The sequence below is a fragment of the Erythranthe guttata genome, chromosome 14 (genome assembly GCF_056151865.1).
Source record: "Erythranthe guttata isolate IM_541 chromosome 14, IM_541, whole genome shotgun sequence".
NCBI classification, from domain to species: Eukaryota; Viridiplantae; Streptophyta; class Magnoliopsida; order Lamiales; family Phrymaceae; genus Erythranthe; species Erythranthe guttata.
This window is the reverse complement of record NC_142546.1, coordinates 25,179,858-25,195,773: the sequence shown is the minus strand read 5'-3', so window position 1 is coordinate 25,195,773 and position 15,916 is coordinate 25,179,858. Positions and strand designations below refer to the sequence as shown.

The 15,916-nt window shown below is 36.0% G+C and overlaps 4 protein-coding genes across 4 annotated transcripts; 1 reads left to right on the top strand and 3 right to left on the bottom strand.

Annotated features, from left to right (window-relative positions):
• Positions 1–127: 127 nt before the first annotated feature.
• On the bottom strand, positions 128–4,146 carry LOC105959519 (GPI-anchored adhesin-like protein, putative (DUF936)). Its single transcript, XM_012983626.2, has 4 exons — positions 2,416–4,146; positions 1,888–2,193; positions 1,687–1,778; positions 128–1,188 (listed from the first exon to the last, which is right to left on the bottom strand). The coding sequence occupies exons 1-4, from the start codon at positions 3,382–3,384 to the stop codon at positions 381–383; spliced, it is 2,175 nt and encodes a 724-aa protein (XP_012839080.1). The 5' UTR covers positions 3,385–4,146; the 3' UTR covers positions 128–380.
• Positions 4,147–6,504: 2,358 nt separating this feature from the next.
• On the top strand, positions 6,505–9,703 carry LOC105959517 (Major facilitator superfamily protein). The gene is made up of 12 exons (XM_012983624.2): positions 6,505–6,942; positions 7,045–7,168; positions 7,285–7,485; positions 7,593–7,692; positions 7,794–7,906; positions 8,020–8,113; positions 8,203–8,359; positions 8,518–8,664; positions 8,773–8,846; positions 9,004–9,092; positions 9,176–9,290; positions 9,360–9,703. Exons 1-12 carry the CDS (start codon positions 6,738–6,740, stop codon positions 9,558–9,560), a joined length of 1,620 nt encoding a protein of 539 aa, XP_012839078.1. The 5' UTR covers positions 6,505–6,737; the 3' UTR covers positions 9,561–9,703.
• Positions 9,704–9,708: 5 nt separating this feature from the next.
• Positions 9,709–11,049, bottom strand: LOC105959518 (Ribosomal L38e protein family). Its single transcript, XM_012983625.2, has 3 exons — positions 10,906–11,049; positions 10,076–10,259; positions 9,709–9,876 (listed from the first exon to the last, which is right to left on the bottom strand). Exons 1-3 carry the CDS (start codon positions 10,906–10,908, stop codon positions 9,854–9,856), a joined length of 210 nt encoding a protein of 69 aa, XP_012839079.1. The 5' UTR covers positions 10,909–11,049; the 3' UTR covers positions 9,709–9,853.
• Positions 11,050–12,827: 1,778 nt separating this feature from the next.
• On the bottom strand, positions 12,828–14,236 carry LOC105958944 (protein SHORT-ROOT). Its single transcript, XM_012982944.2, has one exon. It carries the CDS (start codon positions 14,173–14,175, stop codon positions 12,877–12,879), a length of 1,299 nt encoding a protein of 432 aa, XP_012838398.1. The 5' UTR covers positions 14,176–14,236; the 3' UTR covers positions 12,828–12,876.
• Between the last annotated feature and the right edge of the window lie 1,680 nt (positions 14,237–15,916).

The window sequence follows — 15,916 nt, the reverse complement described above, 5'->3', positions numbered from 1 at the left end:
TCTAGAGTTTTTTTAATCAATTATATTATTAAACAATATACATAAATAATATACTGCAATTATATGAACAGTAAACTGAAATTAAAATTTAAAAAAAAAAAAAAAAAAAAAACCCGATTCCAATCTATCATAAAAAAGAAAACTGTTCCGAAAAAAAAATGAGATGAACAAATCTTGAACTTCACATCAATGCCAGAGCTCCAGTTCAAATGTGCCCTACTCAAATCTATACCTTACTGCTCTAAAAAAATTATATACAGCAAATATAGTATGTATCAGCTCCTTCAATAACTGCTTGGCAGTATAAAAAATACATACACAATACATATATATTTTGCCCCGGGCATATGCAAAAGTAAAAAATCACACTTTCAGTATAATCACCTCCTCGCTTTCGGATCGATTGTGGGAGACAGCTGTGTGCTGCTCCCAAGTGCAGCAGCAGCAGATTCCACGTGCGTGAGAAGATACTCGTAAATCTTCTTCCTTATCCGATCAATAGTCTCCGTAGATATATGCTGCGTCGTTTCCTCTTCATCCTTGCAAGAAGATCCAATCTCGTCCAACCAATCATTCACGCTCTTGAGCTGACTCAGCATGCCAGCTATTTGGCCGTTATCCGACAATGAAGTAGTGTCCACGTCAGCATCCAAGAATCTCTCGACAAACCCCAGAAACCAATCTTGTGACTCCATACGGAGCATTTCGGAGAGCTCAACTGCCTCCTCGAGCCCGTCTCCTTTAGCCCATTCTATCGGGGGCGAATTTCTCACACTCGGGCCCTCGTTCGGCCTCTTAAGGGAATTTTTGGAATTTACCGTTTGACGGGGTTTTGTTAGGGTTTTTGGAGCTGTGCCGTTCTTGGTTGAGTTGTTATCGAGGACTATTACGGGTTGATTGGGTGTGATTGTCTTCGGGCCTGGTTTGGTGTACGCTGTGAAGGAGGATAAATTGGTGGCTAATGCAGCACTAACCCAAGAAGCGGCCTGTTTACGGCTTTCTGATGTGACCTTTAATGCTTCTTCTGATGGATTTTCTTCGTTGTCTGAAGAATCGGTGGAGAGAATCTTCGATAAGGAATCTGCCACTAAATGGGCTTTATTCAAGCTTGCGTGTAGAGACAAGAACTGCTCGACGGTAGGGTGCGGGTTGTCTTCTCTTGCTGATGAACTCAACTCGGAATACGTACTGCAAATTAAGGCACGGGCAATACGACAATATAAGAAGATGACCTCAGCTTATTAACAAGAGGGTGAAAGAACTATTTACACCAAGAAAGTAGTTTAAAGTATCGATTATCAATCATGACTATATACACCAAGAACACTTGACAAAATTCGTTTCAGCATTATTGAACATTTCGGAACGAACAAAACCATCCTTGAAAAAATGTGTTTAGCGTCGCATTTAATGCTCTGAATAACACACCCGAATCAACCAACTCAAATAAGTAGTCTTATCAACCAACACGACGTGACTTAAACTGCAGATACAGAGCTCACAAGCAAATTTAATTAAGCTAATATAGATACAGAACAAATCCAAATTTCATACTCGAAGAAAGATAAGTGTTTGCCTTTGTGGAGATAATTTCTCGAACATAATCCAGAATTAGAACTCGCACATAAGTCCATTCTATAAATACCTAATTCATAAATTTATCGTGTTTCCGTAACTCATAAATACCTTAAACATCGAAGCAGAGTTTCTGCAGTGGAAGCTTCTTGCATTGCTTCTACAGCAGCCGTCTGTGCAGCATCTCTGTGCTTCAACACTTCCTGCTTATTCACATAACAGAGTTTCAAAAGATTTTTATTTATTTTTTAATTTTTTTTTAATTATAGCAACCTTTGTCACAGATAATACTCGATGCACAAAAAGTTGTACCTTCCCGAGCTTTGCGAGCGAAGATGGAAGGGACCCCCACGAAACACTAGCATCCGATAATCTCCGATTATTGAAAGAAACCTTGACCAAATTTCCTGGAAGTCCATTAGCAACCTCTCCAGGCGACTTCTTTCCAAGAAAACTTCGTGCGGCTGATTTATTAGCAATATCGGGCGCATCTCCATTTACAGAAGAAGCTTTCTTCACCGATGGATTCACCTTACTACTTTCTTCTCTTGCAGACTTTGAAGACATCTTATTATCTTCCTTCGGGGGCAACCTTTCGCTTATCGATTTCCTCGGTGCCTGTACGATAGAGACAAGAATATGAAAACAAAAGAATATTCTTCGAGATACCACAAATCATTAGGCATGCGTGTAGAAATCGCAACCAAAAAAAAAAACACTACTCTTTCATTATTCATAAAGTTTCCTCAAGAAAAATCTGATCACAAGCTGTCATATATAATGCAATAAATTACATGCTCATACATTGTAAAGAAAAGATGGCGAAAAAAAAATACTTACAGAATTGCTTCGTTCGTCGGGCTTCAAATCCGGCTTATTAAACTTCAATCTCGGACTTTCCCTACTCTTGGCATCCATATTCCCTTCCCAGCTCTTTCTCAATGCTTTAGGGCCTAATTCAAGTCCATGACCAATAATATTCTTCATCAAATTCCCATTCGGAACCTTCTTTCCAATCGGGCTGGACCCACGAACAGGGCTCGGTTTTTCTTTACCGGTTGCCTTCTCCAATCTCTCCAAACCCTTAATCTTCGCCTGCTGCTTAACACCATTCGCAAACTTATCAAAAGAAATCGGCAACGAATAGCAACTAGTCGGAGAAGAAGGTATCGACCTAGACCCCGAAGACTTCAACTTTCCGGAAGATTCCCTCTTCACATCCACAGACAAAGCCAGCTTCGAAAGCTGCGACTTGGATCTAGTCAATCCAGGAGCAGCCTTCTTATTATCCACCACTACTCTATCATCTTTCGAATTCGAACCACCACCACTATTATTCAATCTCGAAGAAGCCTTCACCGATGCTAAATTGCTCGATTTCGAAGCCGATTTCGATTTGGAATTCGAAGACGGATTAGCATTGTTGTTGAGGAAATTTAAAGAATGGGTGGCAACTATATCCTCAGGGGTACCCATACAAGGGTGGCGGCCCGGGATTGGCCTAACCCCTCGAAGATAAGGCACCGGGGAGGCGGCTTCGAGTTTTTCGACATGTATGAATTGACCCAATTGAATCTTGTCACTAAGGATTAGGTCATCGTGCTCATCGGGTAATGAAACATAGGTGGCGTGTGAAGAATCGGATACCTTGAGGTAAAACCCTTGGTTTGGGAAGAGTTCACCGCCAGCTAGTGCAGGGACAATGCTTACTACTTGAAGTAGAGATGAGCGGTGCTCCCCTGCAACTTTCACATCTGTGTTCATGTGCTGCAGTAGCTTTAGCAAAACTCCTGGGGTTAAAGTTGCCATTTTTATGAGGGTTTTTCTCCTTATGCATCACTTTCTGGGAGAAAGAAAAAACACCCAGATGCAAAAATCTTTCAAGATTCTTGCTGTAAATATGAATTCTTGGAAAAAAAAAAAAAAAAAAGCAAGAAAACACACACACACACACACAGGGGTTTGGAACAAGCAGATCAGAAGCGCTTATTGACTGTTGCAAAGACTAAGAAATCAGAGCTAGCTACAGCTACAAGATGAATCTTTGTCTTGTCACTAAAAGGGCATTGCAAAAATATAATTAATTAAATTAAAAAAAATCAAGAAAATAAAAAATAGAAGGAAGGAAGGAAGGAAGGAAGAAAGGTTGAATCTTGGGGAACAAACAGGCACCACAGTGGGGAAAAGCTCAGCCCACAAATCCAGAAGGAAGGTTTGGGACTAAAAATGAAGGTGGGGTGGTATTATTTTTAGTGAATTTCCAGGCAAATGGAACAGCCACCAATGAATTATTTTCCGAGGAAACCCAGATTGGGAAAATTAATTAAAAAATACTTTTAATTAAATAAATAATTGATGGTTACAGGTGAACAAGACCCAAAGAAAAAAAGAAAAAAGTAGTACTACATGCAAGTATTAAATACAGGGCAAAATCCAGATGGGTAAAATAAAAAGGCAACCTTTTTAATATCGAAATTATTACTGGTAATTGGGAGATGGATAATGGAGACAGAAAACTTGGCATGTGTCCAAAGATTGGGTTTTTTTCTCACAAAAGTCTATATATATATATATATATATATATATAATTGATGAGAGATGAAGTAAAAAAAGAAAGCAGCCCACCTCCATCATTGATGCAGACATGGAGTTTGCTTCTATTACTGACACACAACACACACACACACACACACACATGTATATATATATACATACATTATGTATAGATGTAATTTGGTGGCAAAAGCCCCACATCTGAATTATACTAGTGTGTATGCCTTAAAGATATCATTTTTTGGACAGGGTTTCGGTTGTTTTTTTCACTCACAAGTTATTCATATTCAGAATGGGGAATAGTTAGGCTTCTCTCTCCTTTTATTTTCTTTCTTTTAAATAAATAATAAAAAAATCAAATTGAGGTTGTGTTTATTATCCCTTTATTCTTTTATACAAGATTGGTTTTTTGATATTTTGCAAATTGGGGTTTAATCATTGTAACTAAGATTGAAGAGAAACATGACTATATTCACCGGCTTTCTTGTTTTTGTGACCGGGCTACTCTATCGCAGACTCTATTCGTTTCCCGTTTTAATTTTACTCCTTTTAATTCATGGAAAAAAAAAACTTTAAATGCAATTCCAATTTGTTATGTACAACAATGTAATGTAGGTCCTATATATATAGACAAACACCTAACATGAATAATAACAATTAACAACACTTGTAGTTTGGTGCCTGCATTTTAGTTACACATATTTCTCAATGTCAAATCTATTTAATTTATTCACAAAATATACTATTTTCTTGTTACATTTACAATTAAATGGGATAATTTTTAATAAACCCTTAGTTAAGGGGCCAAAAGATAATAAATTAATTTGTATTACCATAAATAATATGGCTTGCTCATGTGTGGTTTGAGTGACAGATAATTAAATGTGTGCATGTGCATGAGATGGCATTGTCGGTTATACTTAACGTGCCGATAAGATATCTTGTATTTTATTAATCATAAAATTCAATATTATTAACTAAGAATTGCAATTGTTATAAGTAAACTTTTTTTTTTAAATCCGGGTTAATGGATATGAATCAGATGAAAATCAGACGCGACTCAATATATATATATATATATATATATATATATATATATATATATATATATATATATATATATATATATATATATATATATATATATATACCCAATTTTTTAATAATTCTTTATTATTGAAAAAACAAGATTAATTACTTCTTCAAACTCACTATTTTAATTTAGAAAAAATAAGAATCAAGAAGTCAATTGGAGCAAGTATTATTGAGTTATTGAGAAAAATAAGTCTAAGTTTTAGGATTTGCAGCATCTGGGTAGTTGTACAACAGCTGACTTAGTGAAAAAAATTATTAATCATATCACCTAATTGATGCTTAAACACATTAATTAAGTATTCTTTAAAAGGAAAAAATAAACACTTATTAATGTAACTAGTTGATGTATGCAGTAAGTAATTTGACCCACCAGATTTAATTATAATTATTATGTGGATTAAAATCAATAATTAATATATCGAGTTGATTTAACCTATAAGACCTAATTTCAATTATCACATGGATTATTTACTAAAATAATCCGTATGTATAATTAATTTAGTTCGTTAAGCTTAAATTTAGTTGTTCATGAACTATTGGAGTCAATAGTTCAAATAAAGTCCATCAAGTGAGAAATCCATACGAGACTACTATAAATACTAGAGTTCACTATTTACGAGAGGTGTGTTCTATTTTCCTTTGACAATTCAGAGAGTTTTCTACTTTACGTAGAACATCCCGGCTGACTTGATCGTCAGAGGTTAATCAACGGGCCAATCCCGAAAATTCACCTAGTATTTGCCTCGGTTTTGTAGATTGAGCGAATAATTAAACTCTCTGCACGGGGACAATCGCCGGACTGTAACCCCATATTCACCTTGAACATGTGGCTAAGTACCCCACTGTCCCTACTCGAGTTTGAAGATTCGTGAGTGTACTTGAAACACCAGTAATCTTGAAATTATAAGGGCGTAAAAAAACACTTAACAGTTAACAAAATAACATCAACATAAATAAAACAATATAACACAATAATCACCAAGTAGGTGAGATGAAAATTTTGCTACCCTACTAAAATAATTGTCACAATCACCAATATATTCAATTAATATAGACAAATTGTGACAAGGGCCAAACACATTTTCTACTAAAAAAATGTGGAATGTATAAATATATCTTCTACATTTATCAATATATTGCTGTTTTTTTTTTTATAGAAAAAGACAGTTAATATAATATATAGCAAATTTCTTATTTTTTTTTAATATGGGTGGTGTAAAATGAATTGCAAATTATAGTGGGGGTGTAAATATCAATACGAAAACTTTTTGGGCCTTCAATAATTAAGAAGATACTTTATTTCAATTTTCAAGACGATGAGAACTGAAAACTTCAAACAGGGTTGTACTCTTCGCTGCACATGTTGTACCTTTTATGCGCTTGAGAACTTCAAGACAGGATTGTACTCCTCGCCTCATATGTTGTACTTTTACTGCGCTGAACACTGAGACTGCGGCGCAATAGAGCTTCTAAACAGCATCTGCCTGTATCGTACTTTGTCTCTCGTGATCCAAATGCTGGAAGCTAATCCACTGTTGTTCGTTCCAAAATGCCACCCAATTGTTTCACTCCAACCATCCTCCACCCTTTTCTTAAGCAAAATCAAGAACCCATTCCCCACTTCCGTTTCTTGCTCACTACCCATCAAGAATTTCACGATCACGGCGGCGAAACGGCGGCAGGATCCTGAATTGGAGCCTCCGGAGAACAATAATCCAGGTTCATCACCTTTTTACTGTTATTTCTGATGTGGGTTTTTGCTTATGATCTTGTTTCTTCTTTCTTTTTGTAATTTAAAAAAAAATTAATATTTTTTTTCAGATGATGAAAATACACTCTTAACTGAAAAAGGTGACGAAAAAGAGATTGATTTGGGATGGTTACCTACATTTCCCCATGTATTGACAGCTTCCATGTCGAATTTTCTCTTTGGTTATCATATTGGGTAAGCTCTGTGTTCTCTGTTTATGTGTGTGCGTGTGTGTGTGTGTGTGTCATCTCAATGAAGTTAGGTAAACAGCATTACTAGATGTTTCAATGCTTTTGTTTGTCATGATGCAGTGTAATGAACGGTCCTATTGTGTCGATCGCGAAAGAGCTCGGTTTCGAAGGAAATTCGTTTCTCGAGGGACTTGTGGTTAGCATATTCATAGGTGGTGCGTTTATTGGAAGCATAAGCTGTGGTTCTATCGTCGACAAACTTGGCTGCCGTCGCACTTTTCAACTCGATACTATACCTCTCATACTCGGCGCTATCGTAAGGTACAATTATTTTGAATCTCTTGTAAATTGCCGTGGTGAAAATATTGCGGTTATCAAGTTCCGTATTATGCTCTCGTTTCTTATAATGTTTAAAATAAATTCGGCAGTGCTCAAGCGCACTCGTTGGATGAAATACTCTTTGGAAGATTTCTGGTTGGCCTTGGTATCGGAGTCAACACAGTTTTGGTTCCTATTTATATTTCAGAGGTAAAAGTAACGATGACGGAGTCTCTAATATTATCTATTTGAGGAATATATATAAGTTACATTTTAACCTATATATTATTAACTCCGACGTTGCTTTACAGGTTGCCCCGACGAAATATAGGGGTTTATTGGGGACCTTTTCTCAGATCGGCACATGCATCGGAATTATATCGTCACTTTTTTTAGCCATTCCTTCAGAAAATGATCCCCACTGGTAAACACTTAGAAGACTACATTCAAAAGATTTTTGAAACTTTCTCTCACCGAAGAAAATCCAAGATATTATTTATTTAATGCAGTGTTTACAATTTATACGGTGATTATCAGGTGGAGGACTTTGTTGTACATAGCTAGTGTACCTGGAATTGTTCTCGCCCTCGGCATGCAGTTTTCTGTTGACAGCCCCCGTTGGCTATGTAAAGTATGACATCATTTTTTTTTTTAATTTGGAGTCAATTTAGGGTTCTCTTTCTTCCCATGTTCATAATTTATTTATTTATTTCTCCGAAGGCAGGGAGAATCGATGATGCTAAAGAGGTTATAAGTAACCTGTGGGGCCCATCTAAAGTCAATAAAGCTATCGAAGAATTCCAGTCTGTCATTAGAAACGACGGTGCGGATTTAGATAGCAGTTGGCTTGAGCTCTTGGAGGAGCCTCACTCTAGAGGTTGAATCAAGGTGTATTTTACATTTATTTATTTTTCGACTAATGATTTTGCTTTTGGAGCTTGAATGATTACTGTGATCCCGATTTCGGTTCCGCCCTTATTATATTATTCTTTATTATCTCGATTATAGCCTTTGTTTATTTGGCTGTGTTTGCAGTTGCATTCATTGGAGGTTCCCTTTTTATACTACAGCAGCTAGCTGGTATAAACGGAGTTCTCTACTTTTCATCCTTGACTTTTCGAGATGTGGGAATCACGAGCGGCGCTTTAGCCAGCTTATTTGTCGGACTTACCAACTTTGCAGGTCTTCAAAAACTATCTTATTTCGTAAAAAAAAAAAAAGTTTATTGTATTACATTTTCATATATACTTACTTATACAGGCCTCGTTTTCTGACATGAGCTATTTTCAGGTGCACTTTGCGCGTCATACTTGATGGATAAGCAAGGGAGACAAGTGCTCCTGATCGGAAGTTACCTTGGAATGGTGAGTACACATCTACACGAGATTTGATAATTAGTGAAAAATAATATACTTACGAAAATTATATACATTTTATCTGGTAGTGGTGTATTGGGGTTAGTTTTTCACATTCTTGACAGTGTTCTAATATTTCCCGCCCGTGTTTTTTTTTTTTTGGCAGGCTGTATCCATGTTTGTCATAGCCAGTGCCATCAGCTTTCCTGTTGACACAGAAATAAGCAGCAACTTATCGATATTGGGTACTATCATGTACGTTTAGCAACACCGTGTGACGAGGAAAAGATGTATTTTTGCGAACGCGTTTTTAATTTGATTTTGGTGAATATTTATAGGTACATATTTAGCTTTGCTATAGGAGCTGGACCAGTTACTGGGCTTATTATACCGGAGCTTAGCAGCAGCAGAACACGCGGCAAAATCTTGGCCTTTAGCTTCTCCGTTCACTGGGTATGTACTAAAACACTTGCAAATTCTATTTACGAAAACTGAAATATGGTAATTTTGTGGTGATTTTAGGTTTTCAATTTCTTGGTGGGTCTGTTTTTCCTGGAATTGGTTCGAAAAATTGGTATAGCACCAGTTTATGCAGGCTTCGGTGGCGTTTCGTTGTTAGCAGCTGCATTTGCGTACTATTTTATAGTCGAAACCAAAGGGCGGTCTCTTGAAGAAATCGAGATATCACTTGAAGCCAATTACCAGGACAGGAAAAATCTGTAACTTTTGAGTCTTCGATTCATTACTGTGTATTGCTGCTACATTATAGATTGGTTTAGTTCTGTCGTAAAATTAATACCAATAAACAAGGTATTTTGTTGAACTTTACATTCAGTCATTATCATAATAAACATCAGTTGAGTGAAGTATGTATTCAAGAAATCGGTTTTACTAAAAATCAGGAACAAAATTTAATCGAATCCAGAACAGAACAATCTTTCACCAAAATTCAGGAAAAAAAAAATACAGCCGAATATCTTTAGAATTCCACACTCCGATGATGTCGAATTCCAAGCTCACAGGTCTTGCACACTCAAACCTGGCAACACAATTGAGAATAAATCAGTTAATACAGTTTTTCCACAGCTCAATTGCAGACAAAACAATGAAGCAATGATGAGAATCGGATAACGGCCAATAGTATTATCAAGAAAGTTTGATAAGTAATTTGTAATATTTCAGACAACCAATGAACAAATTAAATATAAACACGAATTTCTCGGGATGATGGCACAAACCTGGTGGAAGGGACTGCTTCAACTTGTCGGCTTTCTCGGGATCAAAGACGCAAAGGGTGTAAAGGTACTTAGAGCACCTAACCTTAAACTTAACCACATCTTTGCTTCTCTTGATCTTCACTGATCGTGCATCCTTCCTTCTAGCTGTAAGAAGGAAGTCCTTTATCTCGTGAATCTGCTTCGGCTGCAATTTACACCGGACAACACAAAACGAATTCGATCAAAAAAAGTTGCTCAAGAAACTGAAAGACAGGAAAACCAAATAACAATAGCTACAATCCTTTTAACCGAAAACCAACCACATTTCATCGTAAAGACAAAGAGCTTCACAACACACGAAGAAAGCTCAAATTAAGGGCAGAACTGAAAGTTTCTAACACTATAATTACTCTTTTATGTTGAAAAGGTGCAACTCGCAGCATTATGGTTAAATCGCACTATCAAATCCAAAATTAAGAGGAAGAAAAAAAAAATTAATCATAGTTATCTTACCTAATACATTGCATTTTTCAACAACACACTTAAAAAATACACATACAAATTCCACCATAGTATTGCAGCCTAAACCACAGGAAAAAAAAATCGGAGCACAGATTCTTATTCGAACAACCTAGAAAAAATCATTCATTTTTTCGAAGACGAAATCCGGTAATCAAAAGGCATACAGAAGCGATTTACCAGAAATCAATCATGTAGAATTAGAAGAAAAATATTTTAGTTTTTGTAGATAAACGATAAAAAAAAACGCAGCAGAAACCAGAGGTTAATTGCGAGCAACATAAACGGATTAAACAACAGAAATATACAGAGTTGCAGAAGGAGGAGATTACCATTTCAGTAAATGGCGTCTGGTAACTGGTTGAGGACGAAGGAGATTGATTACGCACTCATTTCTTGAGGCTCTAATTATACCTATGAAACCCTAATGGGCCTGCACTATTAATTCTCAAGACCCGCAGAGCTTTTCTTGGGTTGGGTCTTTTAATTAATTCGGCCGGCTTTTATTTATTTAGTTATTTATCTTTTATCATTTTTTAATTTCATGGGATTTTGTAAATTTATTAGTCAATGTGCAAGACTATTTCTTTTAACCCAGTTTCGAATCCCCTTGCAATGGTCGTTGGGTCGAGTTTGTCACACATAGTTAGTCTAATATAGTTTACGTCTCTTGTATAGTTTTTAAGATATTATCCCAAAATGTAAGTTTATCTATACACCTATATAGCTAGCTGGCTGCGGATAAATAAACTCAATTGCCTTGATTACATCCTTAAACAGAACAAAATAGAAAATAATAAATAAATAAATAAATTGAGAATGCTTCCTAGTACTATGTTCCTCTTGTTGTTATTGGTGTTGGGGCCAACATCAACCCCCGTTTAGATGTACATAAGTAGGGGTCCTGCCGTTTTTACGCACTACATAGCCACATGTTCTCTTCTCTCTCCTCCCTTCTTTTTTATTGAAAATAACGGTGAATAACACTTCACCCCCTACAGTTTGAGCTTTGTTCATATAAATCTTTTATATTTTCAATTTAACACGCGATTCACCTATATTTGAACTTTGTGCATCCTTGTACTTCTTGTAAAAGCACATGAAATAATCATTATGACGATATTTGTTTTGTTAGTATAAGGGGGTTATGTGCTTATATTGAAAGTACAATTGATTGATGCGCACGGAGTTCAAACTGCAGGGGAGGTAAGTGGTATTTACTGTTGATAGTTGCACACATTGACATTTATGTAACTTGTTGCATGATAAATATAATGAAACGTCATTAATTAGTTGTTAGAATCTAAATAGAAAATGACAAAATAAAGAAAGTAGAAAAAAAGTGTTGAAAGATTATTAATAATTAATTAGCAATAAAGTGAAATATATATTATATAGGCCGGCACTGTGCATGGTACTCTTATCCAATCAAAAAATCTGGAAAAAGCAATTCCCACTATATAATGTTGGTGAAAGCTAGCTTGCTATAATTTAAAAGGAGATATATACCAAATCCAAATTATATGCTAATCATATCATATCATATCATATACACATATATATGTGACTAGACAAAAAGGCAACACTGGGATTCATTTGGTGTACTTATGCTTGCCACCCAGTCATATGATCATGCATCTCTCTCTCTCTCTCTCTCTCTCTCTCTCTCTCTCTCTCTCTCTCTCTCTCTCTCTCTCTCTCTCTCTCTCTCTCTCTCAATAAAACTTGTTCCCTGCCGGCAAGGTAGCTTATGATAATGATCTAATGATCATGATCAGGGAACTGCCCAAGATTATATTTAATTATTGAAAGGGTTTGCATTAATTAATCATCTTTAATAAATACCAACTGATGAACACATATAATATATATATATATATATATATATATATATATATAAAGTTAATTGAAACCATTAATGGAGGTAAGTATACAATAAAAAAAAACTCAGTATGTAACTGACTTGATGAATAAGGGAAAGGGAAAAGGAGCATATATATATATATTATATTTCTTCTTGCAAATTAAATTGATTTGCAATATTTCAAACAAATCGGACTCCCACGTACAAATCAAGAATTAAGTTCCTATGCAACTAATAATAATTATTTATAAAAAAAAAAAAAAAAAACAACGCAACGTGACTAATGCCTAATGGGATTCAAATATATATTAATTAAGAAATCTCATCATGCTAGGTATATTCTGATTGAATGATTCCTATATATATATATATATGTAGTAGTATATTATGATAACCATTTATATATATTATAATATAAAATAATATGTTGTTATTATGATCAGGGTTTCCAAATGGAAGCCCATACTACAGGTTCATCTTTCCAGGCTAAGTAAACCCCTAATTGATCATCTTCTCCTGCAGCTGGTAAAACCACTGACCATCCAGCTTTATACCTCTTCAGCAACGCCCTTACATCATCGATGACGTCATCGCTATACCCGACACTCTTAAAACCCGACCCGGCGCCACTACTCAGCCTCTCCGCCCACTGCCGCCCCGTTTCCCTCCTGTCCACGTCGTCCATTTCACGATCATCCTCATCGCAAGCCAAAACCCTAACGATGCTTCTAGAACATTCCCTCTCCAGCATCAACTTCTCGTTGCTAGTGGGGCCGAAGCTCTCCTCCAGCATGTCGAAATACATCGTGTAGAACCGTAAGCACTCCTCGAAGCATTTTACGAAATCGCCCCTCGAGCTCGTGAAATCCGCCTCCTCTTCCACGATCGTGAATACTTTAGGGTTTAGAGATTTGATCGTTTGGATGAAACTTGTTCGTTCTTCGATGTCGACCCTTCGTAGTGCTCCGATGCAGTTCACGGCTACGGCTTCGTCTTCTAGAACACCTAACCCTTCCTTAGTGAGTTCACTCAGCCGGTTCAGACCGGTTATCACGTTGAACTCGAACGGCACACCCATTAACCGGGCGAATTTCTCCATTCTTGGCGATATTTCCTTCATGACGGATTTAGCGACGGTTGTGGTGACGACGACCGTGAGTTTGAGCCTCGGGGTTTCGTCGTTGTTCCTCGTCGCTAAAGCTTCTAGAAGGGTCGGCCACTGTGTGCAGGCGGTGTTGCTGATGTCGATGACGTGGATCCTGGTCTCTCCTTCCAGGGCTTCCAGCATGGCGCCGTTGGACGCCACGTGTCCGAAGGTTGTCCACGGGGTGGCCTCCTGGAACTTGAGGGTCAGTTTCCTGACGGAGTCGAACGAGTGGGTCTTCTCCGCCACGGAGATTAGGGTTTTGTAGCAGCGGCGGCCGGAGTCGGTCGCCTTGCAGAAGAGGGCCTGGAGGAAGTAGGAGGCCAGCTTCTGGTCGGAGTCGCCGTAGGGGGAGGAGAGCTCGTTCAGCATCCAGAGGAGGTGGTGGATCTTGGCGGAGTCCTTCTCCGACATGGCGGCGGCGCAGTCGCGGAGGAGCTTCGACGCCCACCTGCCGTCGCCGTCTCCGGCGGCGTCGGCGGAATCCGACGACCGGCTGGCGGAGGAGTTGTTGTTGTCGTAGTTGTTTTTAGGGTTGGTAATAATAGGGTGGAGGAAGATGGGTTCTTTGGGACAAATGGAAGTTCTGTCCATGTTTGTGTGAAAGCTTCTCTCTGTGTTAGGACAATAAAGCTATATGGTGCTACTCATATAGGATAAAGAAGACACAACAAAAAGGTGTTAAGAGGAATTAATTACAAATATTAATTAGTATATTATTAATTAATTAATTAATTATAAGATAATTTAGGTGGTGTCTTCAAAATCTTTTAAAAATAGATTATGAGTTTTTTTTCTCACATAATCTGTTTTTAGGTGTTTTCAAAATTGACTTCTGTTTTTGCTTCTCTTAAAATAAGCTGTTTTAAGCTATAATTTTAAAAGTACCCATGTACCTGCTTTTTCTATTTTAGTTAATTTTCCAGATTTTTTGCAAAGATCCCCAACTTTTAGAATTAAACACTTATGCTTTTTGAAAGTGATTATGCGGTTTTTTTGCTCATAATCTGTTTTTAGGTGTTTGCAAAATCAACTTTTGCTTTTGCTTCTCTTAAAATAATCTGCTTTAAGCTAATTTTTTAAAAGCACCTCTAACCCTGCTTTTTCAATTTTAGTTCATTTTCCGAAATATTTGCAAACACCCCCAACTTTTAGAAATAAGCACTTAAAACTAACTTAAATCACAATCACTAACTTCTACTTTTAAATAATCATTTGCAAACACCACCTTAATATCAACTTAACTCACAATCACTAACTTATGCTTTTAAATAAGTTTTTGCAAACCCCACCTTAATTACTTTAAAATTTTGAATTATTAGTAGTTAAATATACGTATATATTTTTTAAACTAATTTAGTATATGTCGCTATAGTTCAAAAGCAACTTTGAGAATGAACTATTATTATATTTTCTTGATTATAATTAATTAATATATATAAATAAATAAAAATATAGTTAAATTAAATTTGGTGATATTTAATAGAATTAAATTATAATTTGGAGTTGTGTGAAAGTCCAAATTGGAACCATAGCCTAGGAACAAACGGGGAGACAAATTCTACAAACCGCCAATCATACTATGTTGTTATCAAAGTAATAATTAATGATTTTCATGATGTTAGCCTCTCAACAAAACTCATAGTATATCATTTATTAGGAGATAATTAAATATATATATTTGTAGAGCGCAATGGAATCTTGATTAATTAATTAATGCAGCTTGGTCTTGCTCAACTAGTAATATATAAATAAATAAAATAAATAAAAATTGATCTTGCTAGGCTAATGAGTACAAGTAGACGATGATAAACACGATATTGAGAAGACAATAATTAAATGTACAACCTCGTTTCCTTATTACTATTCCAAAAAATAATAAAATAATTTAATGAACCCTTTAAAAGTAATTTGATGTGGAAATAGAATTATAAAATTTCTTGTATGATGAAATGAACATATATAAAGGACAATTTCATATGAATATCTAATTAATTAAAGTGGTAATCCAATCAGCTTTAACATTTTTATTACAAAGAAACTCGCAACCAACTATATAAGTTTTTACACAAATATGCTTTCGAACACGAAATATATGAAAACCAAAATAGTACGAATTGAAGAAGAAGTTATTCGACACTTGGAAAATCAGAAAACGAGACAGCCACTAAATAGTAAATACTATGGTTTCTCTTCCCAATCATTAGATATTTGTTATTCATATCTACATTCTACATCTATATATACTTTTTCATGGAATTCAGTATATTTCACAGTAGAATTTCGAGAAATTATTAATTTTATTTAAATAATAATTCATTCCATTATTAGTTCA